At 37.3% G+C, this 27,532-nt stretch overlaps 1 protein-coding gene across 3 annotated transcripts; it reads right to left on the bottom strand.

The window, feature by feature from the left end:
* Positions 1–1,884: 1,884 nt before the first annotated feature.
* On the bottom strand, positions 1,885–26,607 carry XIAP (X-linked inhibitor of apoptosis). Of its 3 annotated transcripts, none has more exons than XM_084534062.1 (7): positions 26,517–26,607; positions 11,315–12,221; positions 9,762–9,861; positions 7,900–7,978; positions 7,226–7,259; positions 5,818–6,018; positions 1,885–4,362 (listed from the first exon to the last, which is right to left on the bottom strand). In XM_084534062.1, the coding sequence occupies exons 2-7, from the start codon at positions 12,186–12,188 to the stop codon at positions 4,169–4,171; spliced, it is 1,482 nt and encodes a 493-aa protein (XP_084390188.1). In that variant the 5' UTR covers positions 12,189–12,221; positions 26,517–26,607; the 3' UTR covers positions 1,885–4,168. The 3 variants fall into 3 exon arrangements, with proteins under 3 accessions (XP_084390188.1, XP_084390189.1, XP_084390190.1); XM_084534063.1 differs by lacking the exon at positions 26,517–26,607 and adding an exon at positions 26,207–26,342; XM_084534064.1 differs by lacking the exon at positions 26,517–26,607 and adding an exon at positions 20,024–20,174.
* Positions 26,608–27,532: the final 925 nt, after the last annotated feature.

Raw genomic sequence — 27,532 nt, forward strand, 5'->3', positions numbered from 1 at the left:
GCACATACCACTAACCAAAAAAATTATTTGGGCATTCATTGTGGTCAAAATTAACCACGCAACACTGAAAGATTTTTTTTTAAATACTCTACTTGAAAAGGAAAGATGATCCAAAAAATTCCATTATCAGTGAAAATCTTTTTATTGAGCTATGGGCTTTAGAACAAGCCAAAAACAAAACAAGAAAAGAAAGTATGGACTGCTAAATATATGTAGAGATATGAGTTACAGCAGCCTGTATAATAAATCAGTATCATGTTTCAAAACCCTTATTTCAAAGCACTGAGAAAAAGCTAAACACATAACAATTTAATCTGTTTTTTCCTTACTTTGCATGCTAAACTAGGCGTGTAATTTCCACATTTTCTAAACAAAAAAATCCTGAATACATTATTAAAAACCCTTGTAAATCTCCCACATACCTAAAGCAGCAAATAGTTCTACCACTGTCTGTTAAATGGAAATAAGAAAGATATTAAATAGTAATCAGCAGAAAAACAGCTACTAAATAACAGATACTTTATTTTACTCCATAGCTCTTCATTCCAAAAAATCTTTTGTAAAAGCCAAATTCCAGGCATCTTTGTCCTGCTGCTAACCTCCTTTTCAAAGGACCTGTGCTTCTACTGCATTTATTTGCATCTTTCATTTCTCTCACTTTAAATACTCCTTATCAGTGTCCATGTAATTTCTTCTGTTTCTTTAAGATACCAAAAACAAAATTTGAAAAAAAAAAATCTTCCCAATTCAAGCCATCAAAATTCGATGAGTATGTTAATTTTCTCACATTTAGTCTGAATAGAATTTTGATTATAATTTTTTATTAAAAAAAAAAAAAAAAAAAAAAAAAAACTAAGCCTACAGAGAAGTTTTGTCATCTTGCTAACAGGATCTTAACCCTTTAATGTTCCCAAATGATTAAAATTGGAAGTATTATTAGAGTACTGTATCTTTTATAACATTTATTTTTAAAAGAAAAATAAAATAGAGTATATCATAATATAATAATAATGTAATATAGTAATACAGATTAGTATTACATTTTAACACGAAGCATTTTGTATTATTTACTAGGAAAGCAAACAGATTAAGCAATATCCATTTCACTTTTGAAGATATTGTGCCTTATTTCTTTTTTTTTTCTTGAACAGTTTGCATACTAACATCCCAATTCACCTCCTTGCCATGATTAAAATTTATGAGGATTCTAAATAACGCTGGGTCAATCTCTTTCCCAGGTATGGTTTTGGCTAGTCCTCATGCCAAATTTTGCAGCCTATAAGCTAGATCCAGCTCATCCAGATAGTCTCTCTCACATGACTTAGTTAGGTAACAAACTTAACATAGTTTGCAACATTAACTAAACAAGCTATTTCAGGCAAAATACACCAGCTCACATGCACTTACCTCTCTTTAGTTTCCTGTGAAAGTTAACAAAAACCTTCAGTGGAAGTGAATGTGGGAGCTATAAACAAGCCTGCCAGAACAGCCAACCTTTATTTGTCTCAGAAAGCCCTGTATGTATGAGTTCTCAAATGCTAAGCTTTTCAAAATAGACACAAAGCAAAAATAAAACCTTTCTTACCAGAATGACATATCTATTTTTTCCCGGAAGAGAAATATGACTCCAAGTGCTGAGTTCTTTATGAAGTTCTAGTCATATATTCCTAAGAATTGAATTCTAATTTATTACAAAAATTAGCTAATTGAATTCATTTTAAAATCAACAGTCTTTAACTCATACAAAACATGGATTACTTCCTCTCAAAATATCATCCTTACTAATACATATTATTTGGGAACAGTTGAGTTACAAACCAAAAATGCAGCAGAAAGCAACCTTCTATTATGACATCTTTTGCATGTAAGAATCAAACATGCTACTCCAGGAACAACTGGATTGCACTTTATTTAAAATATTCACAAAATTGTACCAGAACATGTCAGTTCTATGAAATCTCATATAATCATAGCAAATATCTAACAAAAAATAGAGACATTATGTTTCTGTGTCTTGGATTTAAAACTCGTATCATATTTAAAAAACTATATTTTGTATAAAGTATCATTAATTGAATATATTACTCAGTGTGTACAACTCCAAGATAAAATTTCTATGTACACAGAACATATTAGTACATCCACAAAATAAGGAAGTCACATAATTGGAGTGACTGTAAGCCAGCTGTACTTAAAATATCAGCAGTAAAGTGAGTTAGGATAACGGTAAATGTTAGAAATATGAGAAAAAAGAACATTGAACTTCTTTGTGTACATGGGGCAATTTTACAGTAAGACCGCTCCTGTAGTAATGAAGGGCTTGAGGTATGTAAGATCTCCTTCATTTCTGAAGAGTTCTCTTTTAAGGTATGAACTTGATATACAGAGGAATTTTTTGAGAAAAACAGAAGGCTACAAGCAGTTTACTGAGGCCACTTATATACAGCTAAAACAGGAACTGTTTATCAGAACAGACAAACTTACAGAGTAGCAGTACCACATGTAAGGTGAAATATTTGAGCAGCTGGTTTACAGTCTCTGAATTATGTCACAACCATACTTACAGAAAGAAGACAACATTTTCAATCACAAGTTATGTTTTCAAGAAGCTAAAACCTGAGATGATACATATAATATCTGAATTTCAAAAATTAGTATACACCAATTTTTATCAAGTGCCTGATTCTTCATACAACTGTATTGGCATAAACTTCAGTTAGAGAGTCCTACCAAAATGAAGCAAAGGAATGATCACATAAATAAAGCTTTGTGTTCCTTAGGCTTTGCCAAACTAGGTCTATGAACTGAACTTACAGAAGATTTATTTACCTTTCAATATTGGAGTTTACAGAAAAAAATCAATTAAGAAAATTTTTTAAAAATTTAAATACACATAGTTTGTCAGCAGAAAAATCTAAATACTGCCATATGATTACATCCTGGGATTAATTGCACTTTTTTATGTTTGTAAGTAGCATATAAAATGAACTTCAGAACGAATGTTCTGATTAACATCACGATTAACATCAGTTAAAATTTGTCTTTTGTTAGTCATAGCTACACAGAGGCAATTACGATATTTTTGAAGTTCAAAGTAGTTTCAAAAGGGTCCATTAATTGTGAGGGTGTTGCTAACTTGTCAATCAAGAAAGAAAATAGAAGAAAATCAGAAATATTCAGAGCTATTTCTATGTGTTGCATATGTTTGTTTAGCCTGTTAATGATTATTTGGAGACTGCTTACAGAAGCTTAGAAGTGTAAACATGAATGACAAGAAGATAGACATCCTTCAGAGGCAATTGTAGCTAGAAAAAAATGACAGAATTCAGTATAGCAAACCTGTTCTTACTGATGTTATGGGAATCTAACTCTTTAGATGAGCAAGTGACAAGAATAAAAATAGCAGACATGATATTTTAGCTGATTTTTTTTTTTTTTAAAAACCAGTAACATTAGATTAGTAGGGGATAAGATAAATGGTAGCATCTAACGAATCAGAAAGTACTGTAATCCCCAGAAAATAAATTCAGACATTTGAATATTCAAAGTAACAACATGAAAACTGTTTTAAAGCAATTTGTTTCCTCTGATTAGACTGTTTTTATCCTTGATTCTGCAAGAAGTTAACCAGCTCTATTTTTGATAAATGAGAGCTGAGCAAATGACAATTAGCAGAAACAGACTACAAATATATATAAAAAAAAATATATATTTTTTACTCTGTATGACTTGGCTGATTTGTTAGTGGGGGAAAATGCAGCATCACTACTGCTCCATCAGAACACTCAGTTTTCCTATTCCATTTCATGAAAGAATATATATATTTAACTCATGTATTTGTTACATTAATAGAAGTGAGAACACTCAAATAGAAGATCTGAGAATACAGGAAGTCATCTAAGGTTGCAACTTTGAAGTAAAAACAAAAAATGTAAGTAGTGCAATGTAAAGGCAGTTGAACATGAGTGTTATAAACAAAAATTAGCAGCTTCTGACAGTCAACTCCTATTTCCGAGCATTGATAAAAACTTTATTGCTTACATTATTGCTAAAGTGAGATGCTCCATAAATAGGTGTGCTAGACTGCTGAAAACCCAACCATCTGTTATCACGTTATACATATTTAAAGAAATAAAGCAGGAAACAGTTGCATCTACAGTGCTGTACGCTAATACATAAAAATTTTCTGTCTTTTTAGAATATTTGTACAACACAAAGGACATACATTAACTGCTTCAGCACATTCCTTACAAGCAACTAGGTGGCCACAGGGAATGAGGACTACTGATATGTCTTTAGCCATACAGATTTTACAAAGCTTTTCTTCCTGCAAGCGCCTTAACTTCTCTTCCATACTGAGATCTAAGGAAAATAAACACATAGAAAAGAAGTTAACATACTTTAATAGCATCTATATCTAATTTTTCCACTCTTCACAGAAGGACAAGGCTCTCTTCATATGATTTAAAGGTCACACCTTTAAAAAGCAAAAATAAATTTACACGACAGGAAGCCAAACTGTAACACAGAATCCTTTCTACACACACACACACACACCACCTCCAGGGCCAATGCAGGGAAAGTAGCTATACACGTATTTGCTATATTTTGAATTGGAAATATACACTGAATCCAAACAGTGCATATTCCAATCAGGAACCTTTCTTTGCAAAGATTTCCCATGAATGGCTTTCCCAAAATCTATACAGAAGGTGAAAGAAAGGTTCACTGATACTGGTTAGGTAATTTGGATTTTGTTTTCTTAGCAAGTTTCCTCAATTAGAAGAATGAGGATAAAATTTCCTTCCCTATCTCTGTCTAGAGAAATGCCCATACTTAAAAGCTTAAATAATTGTAATCTAGAAAGAATCCACTTTGCATTGTACATTAACTCTGGATTTTACAGAATGCCCCATTTGAAAATGCACAATTCAAAGGACTTCCCCTACCACTTCAGAAAAATTCCCCACAATCAGTCACAAAAAAAAAAAAAAAAGTTTATCTTCATCACAAGTTCTTTATCTGAATAACATCTATGAAAAATCTTATTAAAAAGGGTGGGTTAATAACATCCCTGCCTATCATGCCAACCAGATGGTCTTTTCCCTCCCTATGAATTCACCCATATGCTTGTCTTTAAACTACAAGTCTCTTGAGTCAGAAATCTCATTTCTGGTCTATTTGTGGAGTGTACCACAACGGCTTTCTGACCATGATCTGCATGTCTCAGCATAGCTGGGACACAAATAATTGTAAAGAAACACCACCTAGAAGTATGCTTTTCCTTACTTGCCAAGAAGAAAAATGCTTCTATCCGGTGCTGTTAGTACTAATGCTAACTTTGTATCTGAAAAGTCTTAACAGTGGAGTACTTATTTTAATTTTGTGTATACTGAATATTTGACAGAACATTGATGTGTCTATTTCAGTTTGCCACTAGAGTCCCCACATCTAGAGTTATCCTTGCCTTTTTATTTTGGTCACAGTATTTTTGTCTTTTTAGTTAACGTATCAATTTTCCCAGCAGGATGCTAGACTATTTCAATACTATACAGTTTTGTGGTATTAATACAACTCAATTTATTTTGTAGATGATATTTCTAGATGCTACTAACCTCAAATATTTTTTTATCACCCCCTTGTTCATCTTTTTTAATGTCCAAAAATACTGTCTTGAATTTTAAGTCATAATACTCTAACTAGTCTAAGTAAGACTGGGTCTGAGGATAGATAGATAGATAATAATAGGATCTATTTCATAGGCTAAAGACCTGATATGAGAATACACACATTGGTTTTACAATTTAATAAGTTCACCTTGGTCAAGTGGGTTTTCATTTGGTATTTCTTCCTTTAGATTTTCTTTCTGAGCACTTATTAAGTCTGCTACCAGATCCTCAACAGATGTATAGCTTGCTCCAGACATCTGCAATTTCTTTTGCATAATGCTCTTAATCTCAGACAAACTGAAACCCATGTGTATGGCATTTTGTACCAAATGATTCTGTAAGTGATCATCTAAAACAAGAAAAAAAAAAAAACACAAGAGTGAGACTGAGTATCTGACAGTATTCACAATAGTTCTCTAAGACACCTTTGCAAATACTTAGAAAAACAAACAAAAAAACTATAAAATTTTGCTAGTTCTAGGAATTGCATTGTAATAACACTGAAAATTTCAGAGTTGAGTTCTTCAACCCTACCTTTCCTAGACTCTCTTCACCTATTTATAACAAAATTACTCCTATGTTTGCTATTCAGATCTACTACTTCAACAGTGTCAATGTAATTTCTAAAATCAAATGTCTTATATAATTAATATCACAAATTCCATAACTGAATGTTAGCTGAAATTCATCAGAAATCCCAAGGCACAATAAACACCTAAGTATTTGTTAATATTACATTAACTGTAATTCAGTTCAGGGAAGAAAAAGAATCATATATTTGACCTCCCCCTTCCTCTTTTTCAATATTATTGTATGAATAGGTTTGTTAGCAGTGTGACTTATTTCCAACCCTTCTTTTAAATGTAAAAGACTAATTTCTTCTTTACTTCACATGATTATTCAAAGAGCAAAATTCTTAATTTCCTCTCATAAAAGAGCAGTATGAGAGATTTCTAAAATAGGTTTTGTGTAAGCACTCTTAATAGCAACAGCTATCATTCCCTGTCATGATGCTGTCTTCCTACTATTCCTTTAACTATCTTGTGGTTTTATTCCTTTATATTTGTGAGAAACATTGCAGGAATATCTAATAATTGAAAATGTAACAAGCTATTTAAGCTTTCTTAGCTTTCTATTCCTTGCCATTCAACAGTCAAACTCTCCCTGCTTCATTGAAAAGCAACGATTGTTTAATTTCAGCATTCTCTAATTCATCCCATAACACTACTAATTAAATACTTGATGCATACTTCCTAGATAGAAAAATAAGACTGCACCCTATCGGTACTTTCATGGTTTACTACCTCTTCTTTACAATATTTTCCTATCATGATTCAAGTTCCTCCAGGGAAAATAAACCTCACCGTGCAGTTGTTTAGAAGCAATGGAGCAGTGGAAGAATATCACCCAACATCTTGCCTGTCATTTGTTATCGAAAAATTGTCAACTTTGAAATTAACCATTTCCTTTATTATCCATGAAAATATGGATAGTCCAAAATAGTTTTTGTTATTTTTATACCTTATTATAAAATGGTTGTTTTAATAAATAGATACCTTTAGGAAGTACTGTCACTTCAGCAGCTTCTATCTAAAAAAAAGTAATATAAAGATGACAAAATTATACTTCTGAAATTGGCAGAGGGAAACCTACATAGTTACAAGACATGAAATAGCTATTTGCTCTTGGTTATTTTATTGCGTAAAACTTTAATCTGTTCTCAATAATGACAAAGGGATCCTCATATTGTTATGCTTTGCATATTGTTTTAAATTTTCATTTTAACACTTCTTAGCAATGGTAAGATTTATATAGTTCTTAATCTATCAAAGAATTCTAAAATAACATCAGATTTACTTTTTAGTGACTATAGAATTTATCAATGCCCTACCAACAAGAAAATAAGATATCTACTACACTTCAATCATGAAATTATTCATAAGCCATTGATTCCCAGGCTACAAAAAGTAGTGTTTGTTTAGTATCAAATATACAACACACAAAAGGTACCCTACCTCTGATCCATAATGTAATTAGGAAGAACTGTGAGATATAAATCCCAAATAACAGAACCCAAAATATACCTCGATGTTTTTCACGTTTTGCTAATGAATGAAGCAGCAGGAAGACTATAAATTACACAGATGAGAAGAGCAACCGTAAGAAAATTATGTTGTTATTGTTTTTTATTTTAACAAAATGGTATTTGATTAATAAGCAAGGCACTTACTGTTGAATCCCTACATCCACCTCCTAAGTGAACATTATTTATAAATTCTAGTCCCTTTTCCTCTCTCACGAACCTGCACCTATAAACAAAAATATTTAGTTTTAACATAACTACACAAGCAGCAAACAACAGTTGATTATGTAGCATTGGAAAGGTTCAACAGAATTCCTACATCACACGGAATGCTTGCTTCTTGAATCTCTAGATGTTTAATCAACATCAGTAATACCTTCGCATTTCTAGAAACATCTTAACCATTTCAGCAATACTTCCATGTTTTTGGTGAAACAGAAAGCTAAAGAGTTGTTGGCCAGGCCATCTGACACCACAAGTTTATAAAAGTTAGGACTCCAATGTGTAACTAACATTATATTAAAATGATGTTTCTTTTAGTCTTTAGTAAGCACAGAAAAACAGCCCCTGGTAAGGCAGGTGCCTTGTTTTCCAACCAGTCCTAGCCACTGGGCACAGCTTTTACTTATGAGAAGATACAGAAAACGCTGTAACTTCTCCCAAGTAGTTCTCTACCTTCAGCAGTTCATGGACATACATAGCATGTTGTGAGACTCAAACACTGCCACTGAAGTGGATGTGTAAACAAAAACTCCATATATAACTTTTATTGATCTGAGAGGAGATAATTAAATTAGGTATAATTTAAGGAAACAATTTCACAACAAAGAAAATTACAACAAAGCCAAACCCATATGAGGAGTGAAACATAGCAGCAAGAAAATGTATCTTTTAATCATTTACTACAGCAAGCCCAAAACTAGGAATTGTATGCTTTCAATTTGGAGAGACTAATATTTAAAAGATGCCTGTATCACTAATGGGAAAAAAAGATCAGCTACTGCATTAACTTAAACGTTCCAGAGGATCTTCCACTGCAGAAGATGAGTTTGGCAGCTAACACACAAAAGATAGGTATCTTTCACCTTTTTATACAAGTAGCTTACACTTTGTACTTAGACAGCATTTACCCACCTGTAAGAAACAATGAGTCATTCCTTCTTTCTGTAAAAGGGATTTTAGAAAATAGGCAACCTTCTAAACACCACTTACAGGTTTAGAATCCTCAATCCTTGACAATTATGCAGAATTATGCAGAAATCTATCTTGAATTCAATACCATAACTAATTTCTTCAGGTTTGTTTGCACCATGACTAAATTAGCCATTTTGTACCCTGACTTAAATTAAAAACTTTGGCAGGTATCAAGCTCTTAAAATAACAATTAGAATATATTGCTTGGATAATGAGGAAATAATCAGATATGTATTCACAAAACTTCACAATTATGCTAGCTGAGATGTCAGAACTCCAGACACAAGTCTTCTCTTCCCTTTAATAATCCCTACAATCAAGCTAACATGCATATAATACTGACAGAGTTTCAGAAAGTAAAATTTCATGGCAGACTTTCAGTCTGATCACTTCTGATGACTTAGCTGTGCCCTCAACCTCTTGAGATTTAGTTCTTTCCCCACCCACTTTAGAATAAGTCCCTTCTACCTCTCAAAGATGACGTATTAATATCCTCTTCTGAGGCTTACAGTATAACATTAAAGTATATCTGGATCATTATGCACATAACAGCAAGATTATAGAAGGTAAAACAGATGGAATAACAGAAATGAGAACCACAAAGTATAAAACGTGGAAGATAACAATACGTTGGTGCCTACATGACAAAAACGAAGGAAGAGGAGGAGAGCAACTAGAAAACGAAATTATGTTCATAAATACATCAAGCCATACCAAATTTCTGAAATTTTTATTTGTATGCTCTGTCATAAAGACATAATATACTATAAATAAGACTTAGATATGCCACAAGAGAACAGCAAAATATAACTTACCCGGGAAACCATTTGGCATGTTGATCCCATGGGTCTTCATTTTCCTTCCATTCTTGCAGTCCTCCACCACAGTGGAAACACACAACATGATCACCATTACCTTAGGAAATACATGAGGATAAAGTTAGTACTAGGCCTACAAAAAAGTATGTGAGTTCTCAGATAAAATTCTATGTTATTAAGGAGATAAAACCAGAAACAAACAAACAACAAAAAAAAGTATTTGTAATACTGATTAGTAATTGCAACTGGAAAAAAAAAATCAAATTTGAAGGAGGACATAGTAAGTATGATCTGAAACAAACATTCAGGAAAAAACTTGAGCTTAAAAAATACAAAACATGAGTCATATAAAATGTTTCTGAATTCCATTTTAGCATGTAATTATACAAATAAAAAGAAAATGCTAAAAATAAAGACTACATGCTACATAAAGACTAAATGCTACAATTAAAGACTGCAACAGAAACTGCTTAGGCAGTGTGGTGATTGAAATGAAACGAAGTAGGGATACTGTTTTCTGCAGCATTAAACCCTTCTTAATCCCCATGAAACACAGAAGTCACTTTAAAAGCTCTCTGGTCTGCCAAACTCCCCTTTTAGGGTACCTCCACAGTACAGATTTCTCTTGGCTATGCTAAGCTAGTTATTTTTAGGAATTCAAGATGAAATTAATAAAAACAATTCTAATGGGTACAAATATTGCCCATATATCACCCACATAAGAATATATCAACAGTTTCATTTATGGCCACAAGCAAAACAAATGGTATCAGATTAAAGAGCTCTTCTGGGAGCTACCAAGATAGAAGCCAATTATGATCAGAGGAAGAAGTTACCCTGGATAATCCTCCTTTTCTTTGTGACCTAATAATAGCACAGCATCTCTCAGCGAAGAATTTCAAAGAGCTTTATCTGCACCATGCAATTCAATCTAATAAGGAATTATTTGCCTTCTCCAGCTTGGGAAACCAATGCCCAAAGATATCAGAGCCTCATCCAAGTTATACACTACATTTATAAGAGTAAAAACTCTGCCAGTAGTCATTGTCTTCAAAAAGCTTTTACTGTAGGTCATAATGGCATTGGCTTGTTTTGGGTGTCCAGATGCTATGATAATGGGAACACATTAACTAATTAAAATTGCAGATAACCTGGATTGCCTTGTTCATAGGCTTGTGTATGAACCACAAGCTTGCTCATTAAACCTGAGGTCACTACCTGAAAGACAGCACTTCATATTAAAAAAAATTAACTTTAATAATTGTCATTGTGAAAGATAGATTAACAAAGTTTTAGACAACAAGGAAAATTTATTTTGGTATCTTACTGCTAGAAAAACAGTGATAAGTTTGTATTTTGCTAAAAAAAAATAAATAATTGATTTTACATATATCATTTTATATAAGAACTACAAAAATTAATTTACAGAGCAGAGTAAAATGAATTTCAACGCAACTAAAATTCTGGCAAATCATTTTTTTCGTAATAAAGTACTTTTCCAATTAAAATGCATTTGTAAGAGATATTAGCCATTTTAAGGTCTGTCTTACCTATGCTATAGAACCCAGCTTCAGCAAGTTGTTCTTTGTTAACAGGGTATATCCAATTTAAAAAGGTTTGTATCCGTCTTTCATATTCTGCCATGGATGGATTCCTCGGATGCTGTTCATCATTTAGACCATTTCTTCCCAGCTCAGCAGGAATAGATTCACTTGGAACATTTCCAACATCCCGGCCCAGAACAAAATAGCATCTGGGATAATGCCTCTTGTGTTCTGACCATGCTCTGTCACTAGGTTCCCAGTTTTTCAGTTTTCCACCACAACAAAAACATGCCACTTGATCACCAACACCTGTGTAATAGAGTCCAGCACTAGCCAATTCCTTTGGTGCCAACAGGCCATAGGAGGGCCAGTTGTGAAAAGACTTCAACCTTGCCTCTTCACTGCACATAGCAGGGTTTTTAGGATACAAAATATCCGACATATCCACAACCTGCCTAGTTCTCAACAGGTAGTCTGCCTCCAGTTCAGGCGAGTCATCCAGAGCAGGCAAGAGCACCGAATTGCTGCTGCCATTTTCAGCTCTATGCTGGTAGTTCTGGACAAGAGGACGCAGATCATTCTCCAAAAAAGTAGACTCTGTAATAAATTTGCAGTTTGGGGAAAGGTTTTTGTGTCTCTCAACTGCAGAATCCCCAGGCTGCCATCCTTCGATAGTCACGTGGCAACTGAAGCACTTCACTTTACAGCCTTCGCCTGTATAAACAAAGCCAGCTTGTGCCAGAGCTGATGCTGAAACCAGACAATCAAGTGGAAATTCAGCAAAGCTTCCTAGTCGGTGGTGTTCTTGGGCCCAGTCCTGGTCATAGTCAGTGCCTGGAGTGGCGTGAGGCTCAGAGTTACCTGGGCCATTACACGTCATTTCTTCATGTGCAGGGTTCCTCTTTCAGATTTCCTAAATGAAGCACACAGATGTTAATTTCAGACAGAAGAATCCATGGTACACATTTGCAAGCCTGGAAAGAGGCTAAATTAAACTAGCTATCCTTTAAATATACAAAGAATGCCTCTTCCTGTTCCCCCCACTTCACCCTTGCCTGCTAAACCAAAAATAAAACTAAAGCCAGGAAGATCATAAAGTTTTACAGGAATGAATCATAAAACCTGACCAATAAAAATTTGTCTGCAATGTATTCGAGTTTATGCATTTATAAATTTAAAACAATGTTCTTTAAAAAAAAAAAAAAAAAAGAAAAAAAATTTCAAGAATGAAATTAATTTAAATATTTAACAAAAGCTCTGGGCAAAAACTCTGCCAAAAACTTCCAAACCCAAAATATGAAGTTACTGAATGTGATGTAGTAAATCAAAGCCAGACGTGCAAGATTTTACAGTCCAGTTTCGCAGCACAACTATCTTTGTTTCCCCGGTACTAATGTCACAACCACCTGTCCATTACAGATTGGCATCAACTGGTAAATCCATCATCAGAAAGAAAAAAAAATAACCACTGGACTTCCGTTTATGTTTTTAAGACATACTTCTCAGTTTTCCTTTTAGTAAAATATCTGAGTAAATTAATTCAGATGTTTCACTGGCCACTTAATAACATGCTTTGCTGTCCTTTCAGCTCAGTTTCTTGCCCTACACAGGATTAGTGCTGGTGCCCAGCACACTGCTTCTTTTTGTGCCTGGCCAGCAGAAGCACAAGAGGTTCCTGTATCTCTGCCACCACCCCAACTTTTGCCTTCCCTGCCCTCCTCAAGGGAACCAGCCTCTCTCCCTACCACTGGTCCCACTCCTACCTCTGCCTATGCTTTTCTTGTGTGAGCACCCCAGGCCCCACTGTACCAGGTGGCTGCTAAAAGTGCTCAAACGAGCCCCTTCTGGATTAGAGAACGCAACTCCACATACAAAGCCCAAGCAATCACAACCTACTTAATCCGTCTTGGGATGAAGGAGTACAGTCAATATTAATCTCTTGTCCTAACAAGTGCAGTGATATGATTATTTAGAAAACCTCATGTAAAACACAGGCTACAGTTGACAGATAACTCAAGCTTACTCCTTTGCTAAGTGGTAAATTGAATTACTACAAGAGCGCTCAAACTTCATAGCACAAGGCAGTAATTCAGCAATTAGCAAGAAAAAATGGAAGAACAAAACGTATTTATTTAACCAAGTGCCATTCTCTACATGAGTCCTGTAATATATCCTATTTCCCATCCACAGCTTTACAAGGCAGGCCACCATGCAAGAATTTAACACTCATAGTGCTGCTATGGAGCACAGGTATTTTTTTTATTTTCCTGGTCAGTCTCAATCAGTTTGTCAGCAGTGGTTGGAAAATAGAACTACACTGCATTTATTATTCTGAAAAGAAGTTTCATTGAATGGAAGGAAATTTCACTTATTTCTGATATATTGCTCTTCAAAACCGTATATATGGTGATTAGAAGCAGTACTGCTCATATAAAGAACTCAGTGTAAATCATGAGGCAAAAATTACATAAAACCTTCTGTTAAAATTGTATTCAGGATTTGGGATCTTTAGGCTTGTGGACAAAAAGCCTCTTCTGTTTGAGCCTCAAGGTTAAGAGCTTGCACTAATGTAAACAGCTGATACACAAAAAAACATACATGTTCCATGGTTCTTAATTAACTACACCATTCATAGCAATAACATAGCTAATTCATGACATTATCTTGTAGGTAGAAAGATACAAGATGTATCTAACAGCTACGTCATCTGTGGTGCCCTCTCCTATTCTGCCAGGAATATTTGAGCTTATGTATGTTGGACAAGCTGATAGCCATTTTGGCAAGGCAATGAAGTCCTTAAAGTTCAGCATCATGAAAACTGGTGACTAGGAAAGGGAAAAGATACCATCAGCAGCAAGACAAAGCCAATATATAGAAAATCACATTACGTTTGAGAACTATTACTTAAGTCTATCATTTCAAATAATAAAGAGCTTCACTGCAAAAGCCACGTAACAGAACAAAACATCTAAAGCATTTACATCCTGTCAAAATTTGATAGACAGAGACGCTTCAGCATGTGCTTGACCGGTCAATCCTGCTCAGGGAGAAGCACAAAAGAAAAGGTGGGGTATAGGGAAGAGGCTTGTTCAACCTCACTCATGCCAAAATGATTGCATAGGGGATCAACAAAGTAGTAGGGGGATGAGAGAAAATACTACTCTGAAGTTACAGAGAGAGTACACGACCTGCCACACCAAAGGCCTAGTTGACAGAACTGGGTAGACCTTAAGAACAGATGACAAGGACTTGAGAAAGAAACCACCCAGCCCAGCCACACTCCAGAGGACACAAATACATTCCCGAGAGAGACAAAGAAGTTAGAATACAGGTAAGTATTACACGAGCACAGGGAGGCATTCCATGTAAGCATTCCACGTTAAAACTTCCCTGGTACGCACTGGCAAACAGCTTCATCTTCCACAGGGGACAATCCCACTTACTTTGGAGAGGACCCTGAAACCTACCAACTGTAATGAAAAATTCAGGTGCTACATTAATTTAGCTGTTTTTCCTCTGTAAGACCCTTAAGCTCAAGGAAGTGGTAAATCTTCAAGGTCATGTAAGCGGTTTTATCCTCATTTCGACAAGTGCTGCCAGATACAGAGCACAGTGAGACAGAACAACCCTTTTCAGTCCAAGTCAGATGCAAACTTGGTGAATTGTAGTCCCTCAACTTACACAATATGAAGTCTGCAAAATACTTCGGAAAAATATAATTTTACCAAGCTAGATGCTAATCCTAAAAAGGCTTAAGGATATGTTTAACTTTATTTACTACCAGCCATGCCGTCAAAGCCAAGAGATGCCTTTTATCTATCTTTTATCTTTTTATCTATCTTTTATCTATGCTTATTTTTATTCCTGTAAGCGCGTGCTGGACTTAGAGCACGGCCAGGAAACAAGTCACAGCTTTAGTTCTTCTCTCAGAGGATGTACTAATATTTGCAGTGCCAAACACACACACTGCTTTGCTAGCAGCATCCACTGAACTCCATGAGGAAAAAAACTCTCATTACTCTACAACAGAAAATGACACATCTTATGGATAAAATAGTACCGCATTTATTTTAAACATTCCAAAAATATCCCTACCAATAATCTTTGCAATAAACCAACCACAAATTCTGAGGTCAATTCCTCTTTTAGCTGTTCCACAAAAATAAACATGGGACACGCCAAGTCACATTCAGTGGTCAAAGGACACTTCTCTTCCTCAAATGGCCACAAAGCCACCAGTGATTTGAAACAGCACTGAGAGATCACAGGTGAGCACAGAAGCAGAAGCCAAGCTAGCATCCAGCCCTGGCAATTCACACTAGAAGTGGTCCTGTCCCTGAAGCAGATCCTCTTTCACACCTGGTGCACTCCACTCCGTCCATTCGAGACAAACTACTCCAAGTAAGCATCCACCTAACTTGTTACTGGTAGGATTTCATTAATACAAAGCAATAGGATGAGTTGGCATTGCAAAATTAGGGGTTCCTGCTCCAGTGTGGCTTACCTGCAGGTGACAGCCGCCTATGGGTACCTGTGCCCCTGCTAGCAGGGAGCAGCCTACCCCCAGGTAGCCAAGTTCAGGAAAGGGTGCCACATTTCTTGGTCTGAACATTGTTCTGCAGCCTGACGTAAAGCACTGGGGCTCCCCATTATTTCCATCAGTTCCAGGGCTGCCTGGAATAAGCTGGGACCAGCCCACAGCAGGTCTGGACTGCCCCCTTGCCCACAGTACCTCCACAGCTCTCTGCTTCTTGTGTTAGGCAAAAACATGTTCATCAAAGAAATGCCATCAAAGACTTTAGCTCAATGCAACACCCTTCTTGAGAGCTTCATTTGCTCAAAGAAAAGCATTTGTTTCAGACAGTCTAAAAAAAAGAGAAACTTGTACTAGAACAATGCTGAAAACATCTAAAAACCAGGAGGCCTTTATCTGCTCAAGAGCTTTGTTCTCAGTTCTCATTCCCCGACACCTGCAGTAACACCACCTATAGCTGTTGTACAGTCAGTGCAGATGTTTCAATTATATCTGTTTGTATAATACCAGATTTAGCAAGAAGAGGCAAAACCTTTTTCAAATTTCAGACAGGGGTGGGGAAAATCACCATGCATTGCAGGATCACCGCCTTGCTTGCCGAAATGACAAAGCTCATTAACCACTAAGTAGGGTGAGAAAACGTGACGTTGGTGAGCTGGCATGCTTGCTTTGTGCAGCCACTGAGACGTGACTGGTTCCAAGCACCAACTCGAATTATTTCTTAAAGGCAGTTTGCAACTAGTGTAGTAACACCTGACGTTACACTGAATCATACTGTGCTTCTCTGCTTTAGCTTAGCAAATTCAGAAGTAGGTATTGAATAAATTGCATTGACTGACCTAGAAATCTGACCTATATGTTTGTTTGGACTTCCAAAAGGCAAAAATCAGTAATTACATGTAGTAATATGAGAATGGTCATGATACACACTACTAATAAAGAAACCTACTTTTATAATAACAAGTTTAAAGGTTCGTGTTTATTTCCTTTTAAAAATCTTATTTTGAAATCTTCTAGGACTGTTTCTGTAAAGATCTCAAATGACCTTAAGGGACTCTCATCTTTATTACTACACTGTGTTCATACAACGATTTGTAGTACCCAAACAGCCTGAGCTGCACTCTTTTTTCTTATCTTCATGCCTACAAGACTTCCCATAATGTGGCAAACAAAGCCTACTCATGCCCTTCAGATTCCTTCTCAAAATCGATCTTGAAAAGACAAACACATGTGCTTTCCATGTATGAATAGCAGCCTTTCTTTTTACTTAACTTACATAAAAACCAGCTCAGAAACAATAAAAAAAAAAAAAAACACAAAACACGACTCTTACCCTATAAAAATTTTTACATAACAAATTGCATACATACTTTAAAACCAGAACAGAGCTTCTCCATCTCTTTTGGATCTGTTGATTCAAACTGAGGCAAATCACAATGTGCTCATTCTCTGTCATTCGCCCACCCTCACTTTAGCAAAAGGGGAGGGGACAGACAGAGGCTCAAGTCTGACATCCCAAGAATTTACTGGAGACACGAAGATCCCCCTTGGTTCCTTCTTTGTTCCTTATGTCAGATGGGTGACCTCACACTACAATGATGAGTAGGACATGGGAAGTTAAAAAATAGTTAAGAGACACAATTTCCTGTGCCTCCATTTCTCATAAGCTACCAACATGTTCTAAGCAGCACTTCAGAGGTTGTACTGGTAGAATTTGAAGAACTGATGTTTTACCACAACTCATCTGAAAGTTTTTCATTCTTAAAAAAGAGAAGTCTAGTATATCATGTGTCTAGTCTAGTATATTATATATAGTATATAATGTCTAGTATAGTATATTATACATAGTACATAAAAATAGAAGTCTAGTGTATTCATATGCATGGATAAAAATAAAAAATACATCAAAGTGCATTAGGTTTGAACTTCATTACGACATGCATGCACTGCTCACACTAAGTTGTTATTTTTTATTAGCTACATGTGGTACTTCACCAAAGCAATCAGAGCAAATACTGTATCTTGAGTGAGGCCCGACTTCTCCAGTACCCTCTGATTCATGCTTATGCTTCATAGGCAAGCCTGGGTCCTGCAGTCCATCTCTGGACTTTCAATGAACCTCAACCCCCTGCCCTCAACCCCATCAGAAAATTAAAGACACCTCATTTACATATATATTTAATAAGATGGAAGTTCTGAAAATTTTGATTTCAAGTAATTGGCAAACATTTATTTTTTAGAGAACTTATTTTAAGGAAGATTTCTTTTTCAGGACGTTTATAAGCACATTTTCTCCTCTTCTCCTGAAATAACATCACCTTTAAAAAAATATGGGTTATAGAACTCAAAACATCATGTAGGTGGTACATCTCATATGTGACAGACTCTCCTTGCAGAAATAACAGCATGAGCTTTGAACTATTATATAAATTGGCTTTTATTTGTTTTATTTCACTTACTCTGTTGATCCTCTTGGTGCTTCCTGGAAAGCTGTGTGTTTGAATTATATTTAAGGAATTGAGAAGGAAACACATGCAAAGAGGGGAGCAAGAAGATCAAAGACTAAACTGAAAAAGTAGATGTTACAATGGGATTATATTTACTTAACTGAGATGTTCTTTTCCAGCTTTATCACTTCAGCTGTGAGTACATTTAATTAACTGTAAATGCTAAGCAAAACCAAACAAACAGAACTACCTCAAATTCTGCGCCACCCTCTACCGCGATGGAAATCACAGGACAAGGCTTTTCAGGATGGTAACAACACCATCTGAAGCAGTAGAAAAACTCCTCTATGTACTATGCTGAAGGTTATAACAATCAAGGTAAAATGACTGGAAATAAACGTTAGGGCAAAACCAATAAACGTATATATAATGAATTTATTATTTAGAATGTTGAAATTAATGACTCTGTTCTTTCAAACACTGTTTTCTAGAGTGCTGTGAGTACTTCAATATTTATTTACCTTTTTTAACATAAGAAGTAAAGTCATGTCCTCAACATGGGGAGAATCACAATATTTGTCCACCACATTTGGGTTCTCTAGAGATAAGCAACCTCTCTTGATCCCCATGACCCAAACAGTGTTGAAAGCACATGCTGAAAGAACAGTTAGCACTCAGAGAAGGTCCAGTTGTCTTATATGAAACAATTGCTTCAAATCCTATCAGCTGCATTGCACCACTTTGAGCTCCCAGAGCAAAAAGAGGCAGCCACTGTGCTCGAAGCCTCCCAAAGGACATCTCAATTCAGCAAGGCCAAAAGCAGGACAAGCCCTCTGCAGGTATCGGCTAGCCTGAACAATGCTCCATCCACGTCATGGAGCCCTTTCCATTTGACATCCCCTCTAAACATCAGCATTTGACATCTCTCAGGACAGTTTTATCTAAAAGAAAACTACATTAATGTATTATTCTGTGGACGTACTGCTTTAAATACAGCAGTACTACTCGAAATACAACATTAATTATTTCTGTTTCAAACACCTGTTAAAATCAACTGCTCAAAGCATAAAGTTACAACTAGACTGTTGCTTAAAAATAATATTTCTACACAGGTCTTGTAACAGCTGCCTTATGTATTACATGGAACAACGATTATAAACAAAAACTTGCTACATACAACTCGAAACTATTAACTGCAAAAGAAAAAAAGAAATTTTCAAACAGTTTCTGGCTGAGAAACGTAAATTAATAACAAGCAGACAACTAGCATGCATACATAAAGCTTTACAACATATACCAGCTGTAGATTGAAGTTCAGAGAGGAAGTTATTTAAGCCTCTTGACACATATTTAATTAATTGCATATTAGTTATAAGTAGAAGGTCCAGAAATTTTAAACTTAGTTTTCACTTATATAGCCCAGGAGATTTTATATATATATATATATATATATATTATATATATATATATATATATATATATGTATGTATGTAATATATATACACACACACACATATATATAAACTACTATTGAAGCATTAAGTATCTTGCATGTGCAAGTAAACAAAGCCTATTTTAGCCTGAAAGCTTTCAAGTAGCTGAGCCAAGTTTAATATCTGCAGGTATTCGTCATATGACACCTTCCACTTTCAAGTTAAAGTACCATTTAATAGAGTCCATTGATTAAGCTTCAGATGAAAAAGCACAGACAAATGTTTAAAACAAAGATATTACCTTATTTAAAATACAAAACTGCACACTTTGGCTTTGCAAGTCAAATATTTTCAATTCAAGTTTAAGAACATAAACAGGTATGATTTTATGCAAGAATATGACACCACCACGTCACCCAGGACTGCAATGCTTCAGGGAAGCACAGAACATGCTTTTCTCTTTCACTGTATTTTACCAGCCATGATTTCCATCCTTAATCCTGCAACAGATTGACATTACAAGGAGTTATTTTTAAGTCCTCTCCTTCCACATGGCAAGCACGGCTGTAACCTTCAGGTCAGAAATACACTTGCACAGCCTGGTGCTCCTGACCAAAGGGTACATTCAACACCCAGCTCCTACTACTTGACACGCTCACTGTGAGAGCGATGTTAGTGTTTATTGTTGACTGAAGTCTGAAATGTGAGAGTGGTGCACCAAGTAAATACCAGACAGGACACATCGTACCAGCTGACACACAGACTGTTCATGTGTCACTTCATGGAATTTCACTGTGTGTCTGCTCAGCTGCAATTAGATCAAGGAAGACACATGCTACTAACTTACACCTACAAGGCCTAATAACAAAGGAAATTTTAAAAGCCTTTACAAACCTCAGCACATTTATATCTAAGTATTAAATAATTACTTATTAAATAATTACTATCTAGCCATTAAATAAAATACTGCCTGGAGAAGGTTGTGGGTTTATTTGTTTTTAAATAAAGAGGGCATATCTACACTATGCTCTTTGATCTGGCACCAAATCCTGCATAAATGCATCAGCTCAGCTTACTGTGTTTGGTTCTCGAACCAGTCCTACTTAGCTTCCCGTCAAGGTTTACCACCGTAAGAAGTCAGTCAGCCGCTCAAGGTTACAGGAGGCGATTAGATCTTTCTAAGTCTGGACTCCAGTCACGAGGATTTTTACACTCTCCATCGATCTTAGAAACAAATATAACCAGGCCAATAGAAGCACACTGTTTTGAGAAGGATTTTCACCAATATTTTTCTACATGAAGAAGTCACATGTGTACAGAGCAGTACAATAAACAAGAAGAATGGATTCACGGCAGTGCTTTCAGTAGATGAGTGAGACAAATTTGCATTTGCCAAAGGCACAGGAAAAAAATCACATTTGCCAACTTGCAAAATAATGACTTGCGAAGAATTTTAGCTCTATGTATAAGAAAAGAGTAAATATCAGCCGCTATAGAAAATACTGGCATGTTGCGGCCTAAGTATGAGGTCTTACAGAGGCATCAGAAGTAGTCAAACATAAGACATAACCGCCTAGAGCTGTTAATGATTGTACCAAGGCAGAGGAAGGAATGAAGGTCTGGAAACCTTACCAGTGCATATTACACAGTAAAGTGCAAGAGAGGTGCTGGCATCTTTAGTTTGGGAAACCTATCCAAAGCAGAAATTTGGATCCGACATTTGCTGCCCCTGAAATGCATTGCCTACAGATGACAGTACCTAAAAATAAGGTAGGTTAGGAGAAGGGGAAAAAAAATCACCAAAAAAAACCTCCTACCAAAACCCAAACCTCAAGCATACTGAGTGTGAGACAGAGAGACTATGGGTAAAAGTAGAAAAGCGCTAACACCAAGAGCAAAAAACCCCAAATAATCCTCCAGCAAAACAAAAGAATATTAAAAAGGAAGAAGCAAATCCTGGCAGTCTCAAATTTCTCTGGCAGTTCCAGTTGGATGAAAGTTTTATATGTGGCATAAGCATGAACATTATGAAATATTGTTCAAGAAATGCTCTTGTAAATCCTATCCAAGTCTATACATGATACAGCTATCAATTTTTAATTACAAGGTCACTTAGAATTGTACCATTTCAGCTTAATGAGATTCTGTTAAGTGTTCTTTCCAGGCAAACCATAGGGAAATAATAAATTCAGCATTTTTGGATTTTCTCCCTACTGGAAAACTAGTCTGTTAGTCTTTCTATCTTGTTTCCACAAACCCTAATGACAACTTCATTTTCCTAAATATTTTACCATTCCCCCTCTTGTAAAGGGCTTCTTCCACAAATCAATGTGACAACAATTCCAGTTTTTGTAATAGGACAAAACTGTTACATAGGGAAAACAAAAACTTTTTTTTTTCCAAAATATTCTTTTTATATTGTACATACACTTTAGAAGTAAAATTGATGGGATATAAAATCTACATTTTATATAATTTTTGTTTTAATTTCAGAACATTTAGCTCGTTAACTGCTGTATTATTCACAGAAATTTGATTTAGCTACAAGTTCTGCACCAGGAAATTGCAACTAAACTTCCAGAATCTTCCCCTTTAATAGAGAAGAGCTTGGCAGTTGTATTTGATACAAACTGAAATTACTTTAATCTATGAAACCAACACCAACAATTAGGGGGCTGGCTTGTTTTTTTTTTTTTTTTTTTTTGTTTTTTAATCAATCTTCCCTAAATCAATACAATGACCATTAGCAGCCTCCAAGTTGTGTCAGAAAAGGTGCAGTCCTTTTCAAACCTACCCTAAGAGTCCTCAAGGAAAAGGATATACATACCTGAGCCACAACAGAGCAACTTTAAGAAGCAAATAAGCAAGCTGTGCAGTTTTGTCCCCATGCAGTTCCAGCCCTAAGAGTGGAAATGACAAGCTGCTTTTGTCAACTTAGAAGCAGCTGAGTTAAACACAGAGGAAAAAAAATAAGTCTGGGATTATGAAGTGTGTTAGTATAGAAATGTAACCTCTGAAAGCTGAGCTACTGCTCTTTTGGTTAAGAAACCAAATTATCCAGTCAACAGGAATACATTAAATAAATATGGAAGAGCATAAACTTCCAAGCAGAAACTGCAGTGCCCTGGGATGGATGCAGCTCCCTTCTTGAGCATGATCTGTGCTCCAGGTTGCAGCATCACAAGCTTTTACTGCTTTGCTACAAATTATTTAAACTCATAATTGAAGGAAAAGACTGAAAAAAGAGAGCAGCTTTCATCAAGGAGGCGTATTAAGATGTGACTTTAGCTGAAATAACGTGATTAATGCCACAGCAAACCCACTGAGTCTTCCAGATCATAAGGAAAGAAAGTGTAGCAGGAGGGAAGTGCAGTGAGCCTGGGACCTCCTACAGCACAGGAGGGCAGGCAGCTCGGGCTTAGGCTCACAAACCAACAGCATCGCGATTCTTCCTGGCATCACCAGTGGAAACATTTCACCATTACTGCATGCGGGGCCGTACACACATATGTGCATACACTCACACAGCCCTCATCGTGTAAGTTGGAATCTCTCTCAAATTATCCTCTGTACTTTCATGGGAGGTTTGTTAGGAAGGTGGGATGACTTGGGGATTCATTCTAATACCATACCAAAAGTGAAATATGAAAATTGCACCTGTTGAAAACACTCAGCTTACCATTGTATTTAACAAGAAACTGTTCATAACACAGACAGGGAAGGACTGTGGACTACAAGATACGTGCCACTTCATTTTACATTTTATGTAACAGAAGTAACACTACTTGCTGAGGATGGCTTCTCAACTTCGGGAAAAGATCCCATCAAGCAGGTTTTAAAATAGAACCTGCTCTCTAGTAAAGAAGATTTTTGGATAGTCATCAAGTCCAAAATTAACACAGGAGGCACACAAGTTCTCTTGTAACAATCTTCAGTTGTACTCATACAGTATTACAATTCCCATTTCTATAAAAGGAAGTGTTCCCAAAATTAGCTGTGCAGAAACTCATCCCATGAACTGAACTTCTGTCCCTTCCTCTCCTGCTCAGAAGCACAGCAGCACACAGAGGGGGCAAACTTCTGATTGCTGGTATCAACTCAATAACCAATCAAGGATAGAAAAGGCAATAATTCTGTAGCATTGTTTGGGCTGTTCAAAATCATCAGCAACTAGTCCTAAGGATTCCTAGTCCTGAAGGACAACCCAGTTCAGGCTTTGTGATGTCTCCTTCAGTCTTCACATACCTTCAGCCTTCCTGCACAACTACATATTTGAACCAGAGGGGGAGAAAAATCTGCTTCTGGAGACTGACTTTCAACAGTCACATTTGGAGTATTCTGGCTTACAACTCCCCAGGACAGACCACTTGTTAGACAAAATAAAAAGCTGCAGGAGACTGTTAACTCCTGATACAAAAAAAATAAAATGGAAATGGTACAATACATACAATAGCATCCCCCTATGAAATTAGTACCCAATCATCAATCAAGTTTAGCAATACATTAATCAAAGCAGATACTAGTTGCACCTCTACTATGTACCAATCTTTACAACAAATTCCAATATTTACATTCTTGCTTCTAGAAATACAAAGGTTGAAAATTTTCCTTTCTATATAACCTTCAGCATAGTTTAAGAAGGCTATGATTCAAATAAATCATTTCACAATTACATGTTTGGGGCAAGAAATCCAAGTTAAAATACATTTTAAAATTGAGAGAATCAAAGGTAAGGGAAAGTGTGAAATGCAGTTGTTTTGCTGAAAGTAGCAAGGGTTGTAAGACTAGAGAAACTCCAAAAGATGCAAAGAAGATAAAACAAAATCCTGGAAATAAAAATTAGAGGACAGCAAAAAGAAGAAAGCCTGTAAGCAAGCAGAAAAAGATCTAATGATCCAGCCCTCTCTTCTCCCTCAGAGTTCTGCATCAGACTATGAACTGAATTTTCTGAAACTCTTCAGCTCCCTGCAGCTGCCTTGCCCACCCGGGCAGGACTGCATCAGGCACAGAATTGCTATCATGGGTACGCAGAGGCCTGCAACAAAATCCATCTTTGTAATTCAGAAACTTAGATATGAACACACATTTTCTAACTGCTCTGATAACAAACGCAAGTCTGCCTCATATCAGCTGGAGCAGTCAAAAAGAAACCAAGAAAACCCCACGCCCACATCAGAATTCTTTCACTTTTGCTGCTGGTTACAAAGGGCAAGGTCAGAAGAGGTACAGGATTATCATTAACTCACTTCCTCGCCCTTCTTGACCAACAAGTAGCTGCCCGGTTTTCTAGGGACAGAAGTCAGATGTTCTTAAAAGGGTCCCACAGAAAACTGCAAGGTAGCAAAACGGCTTAAGAAAATGAAAAATATCCAAATAAGAACTTAATTAACAAATCCACCACATGAAAACCCACCTTTTGAAGACTGAGTTTGTCTTCTCTGTTATTCAGTGAATTCATAATACAGAATCATTAAGTTAATGTATATCCTACATGACTTTGTTAAGGTTTTAGATAAAAAGAATTTGACATTTTGTTTGATTAAAAATAAGTGATTTTTTTTTTCCTTTAGTTGTCTGCTTTTCATTCCAAACTGGCTTAGTGTAAGATCTTATAGTTTCTGGCTGTTCACTTAAGAAATAACACCTTCATGTAACTATATGAAGTACTAAAATCATGTAAGATTGCAATAATGAAAACCTCATCAACGTGGATATGGAAAGATATCTAAAAGCAGCTTCAAGAGCAAATGCAGCCTTTAGCAAATGCAGCCTAACAAGATAGTTAAAAAGCACAGAAATTATCAAGACCAAAATTAGGTCTTACACCCAATGATACAGTTCCTATCAGGAAGACAGAAGCCTCAGATAGACAATAGTACAGAAATAGAAGTACACCAAATATTAAAAAAGAAATATATCAGCATAAATAAACAACCATTAGGCAAAAGAGAACTGCTTGAACTGGATTGAATTACAACTGAAAGAGTGACCTGAGAGAACAAATACTCTTACTGTAGAAACCTTTAATAAAACTGCATTTTTATTTGAAAGCAGCAGAAAAAACATTCTTGAAATGGGTATTAAACTAAAAAAAAAAAAAAAAAAAAAAAAAAAAAAAAGAAGTAGGGAAGGAGAGACAAAGTTCAAAAGAACCCATAAAGATTGGAAAAGCATATGCTAGCATAAGAAATGTTTATGTTAGTTAGTTATGTGAAGAAAACACAGTATTCTGTTCTATGCAGAGGGAAATCACTTGCGGACGTTGCACCTTATCGTTCATGTTAGCTCTCCCAAAAGGTGCTATATCAGGCCGCGGTGTGACAGGCTGCCCTGCCCCTGCTCTGTTAACTCACGGCCTCCCTTCTTTCTGCGAAAACGCAACCCAGGGCCAGCAGGCCCCGTGTGCCCACAAGGTCCCGGCGGCTGAACACTCCAACAAACCCAGAGGTTCCAGCAGGAAGGGAACAGCCTCGGGTACGGTCACCTCGGGCGCTGCTGACACTGAATTTCCACCAAACACCACTGCAAGGGCGATATCCCCCAGGCCCCCGCTGCACCTCCACCATGGAACCTCCGCAGGGATCCTCGCGCGGAGGCCGGCGGCACCAGGGACGGGAGCTCCCGGCCCGGCTCCGTGCTCAAGGCGATGGGGGTGCGCCCGTTCCCCTGGCAACGCCTCCCCGGCCCGGCCCGGCCCGACCTGGCAGCCACTCCCGCTAACCCCTCAAGCCCCCCGGCCCCCGGGGACCAAGCGCCCCCGCCCCGGCGCCGCGGAGGCACCGCCGCCGACTCACCGAGCCGCGGCCCCTCCTCACCCGCCCCGGCTGCGGGAAGCGCCCGGCTCCCAGCGCACGCCGACAAAATGGCGGCTCCCAGCACGCCCCGGGCTCCCCTCAGTGGCTCGGGGCCGGAGGGCAGCGGCGCCCCCCGGCGGGCCGGGGTGGGACGAGGCGGGACGGCGCCCGCCGGCGGATGGCGGCACCCAGTGGTAGCAGCGCGTCAACCCCATTCCTTACCGGTTCCCCCGGCTCTCTGCGCCCCCTGCCCGAGCTACAGCCCTGAAACACATGGAAGCGGAGCGGGCGGGGGTCGCCAGCCCACAGGACGGGCAGCAGGACTTTGCGGTGAGGTGCTGACATGGTTCTGCACAGACCTCGGCTCAAAGTACGGGTTATTCACCCCGAAATCCGTAGGTCTTTCTCAGCCGGCTGCGTAAGGGCACTGTGAAAACATCTGCCAGATGCTGGTCGTTTTGGTATCCACTGAAGATGAGAGGTGACCATACTTCTCACTGCAGAGTGCACTGTGTTACAACTGCATCTTAATCTTCGCTATTAAAAAAGTTCTTACTAAGTTTGCCAGGAATATGCCTTCCCCTCCACCCAACCCTCCCCCCCTCCCCCCCCCCCAACTGTGTTTTCACTAGCTATTAAACCTGTTAAATTTCACACGTTTGGACTCAAATATCCCAAGTCAGACAGAAACCTCAAGCTATTGTCTTTGGTAGCTGTAGCCAAAATCATTTGTCCATTTTCATGACTAAGTTCTTTTGCAATATTAAAATATTTCATTAACCTTTCTTTTTTATAGACACTCAGGTGCCCTCATGATTAATCCAACAAATTTTAAAGTGGCCAATGATAGAATCACAGAATGGTTTGGGTTGGCAGGGACCTTAAAGCCCACCCAGTTCCAAACCCTGCCGTGGGCAGGGATGCCACCCACTAGATCAGGTTGTCCAGGGCCTCGTCCAAGCTGGCCTCCAGGGCTGGGGCATCCACAGCTTATCTGGGCAGCCTGTTCAGTGCCT

Source organism: Aythya ferina (assembly GCF_964211825.1).
Source record: "Aythya ferina genome assembly, chromosome: 13".
Taxonomy (NCBI): domain Eukaryota; kingdom Metazoa; phylum Chordata; class Aves; order Anseriformes; family Anatidae; genus Aythya; species Aythya ferina.

Excerpts from the sequence above, each read along its gene's own strand:
- XIAP (XM_084534062.1), bottom strand. The coding sequence starts at position 12,188 with ATGACGTGTAATGGCCCAGGTAACTCTGAGCCTCACGCCACTCCAGGC. Across the intron at positions 9,862-11,314 it reads AGCTGGGTTCTATAGCATAG|GTAATGGTGATCATGTTGTG; the intron begins GTAAGACAGACC and ends GTATTTCCTAAG. Across the intron at positions 4,363-5,817 it reads TGAAAACCCACTTGACCAAG|ATCTCAGTATGGAAGAGAAG; the intron begins GTGAACTTATTA and ends TATTTTCCTTAG.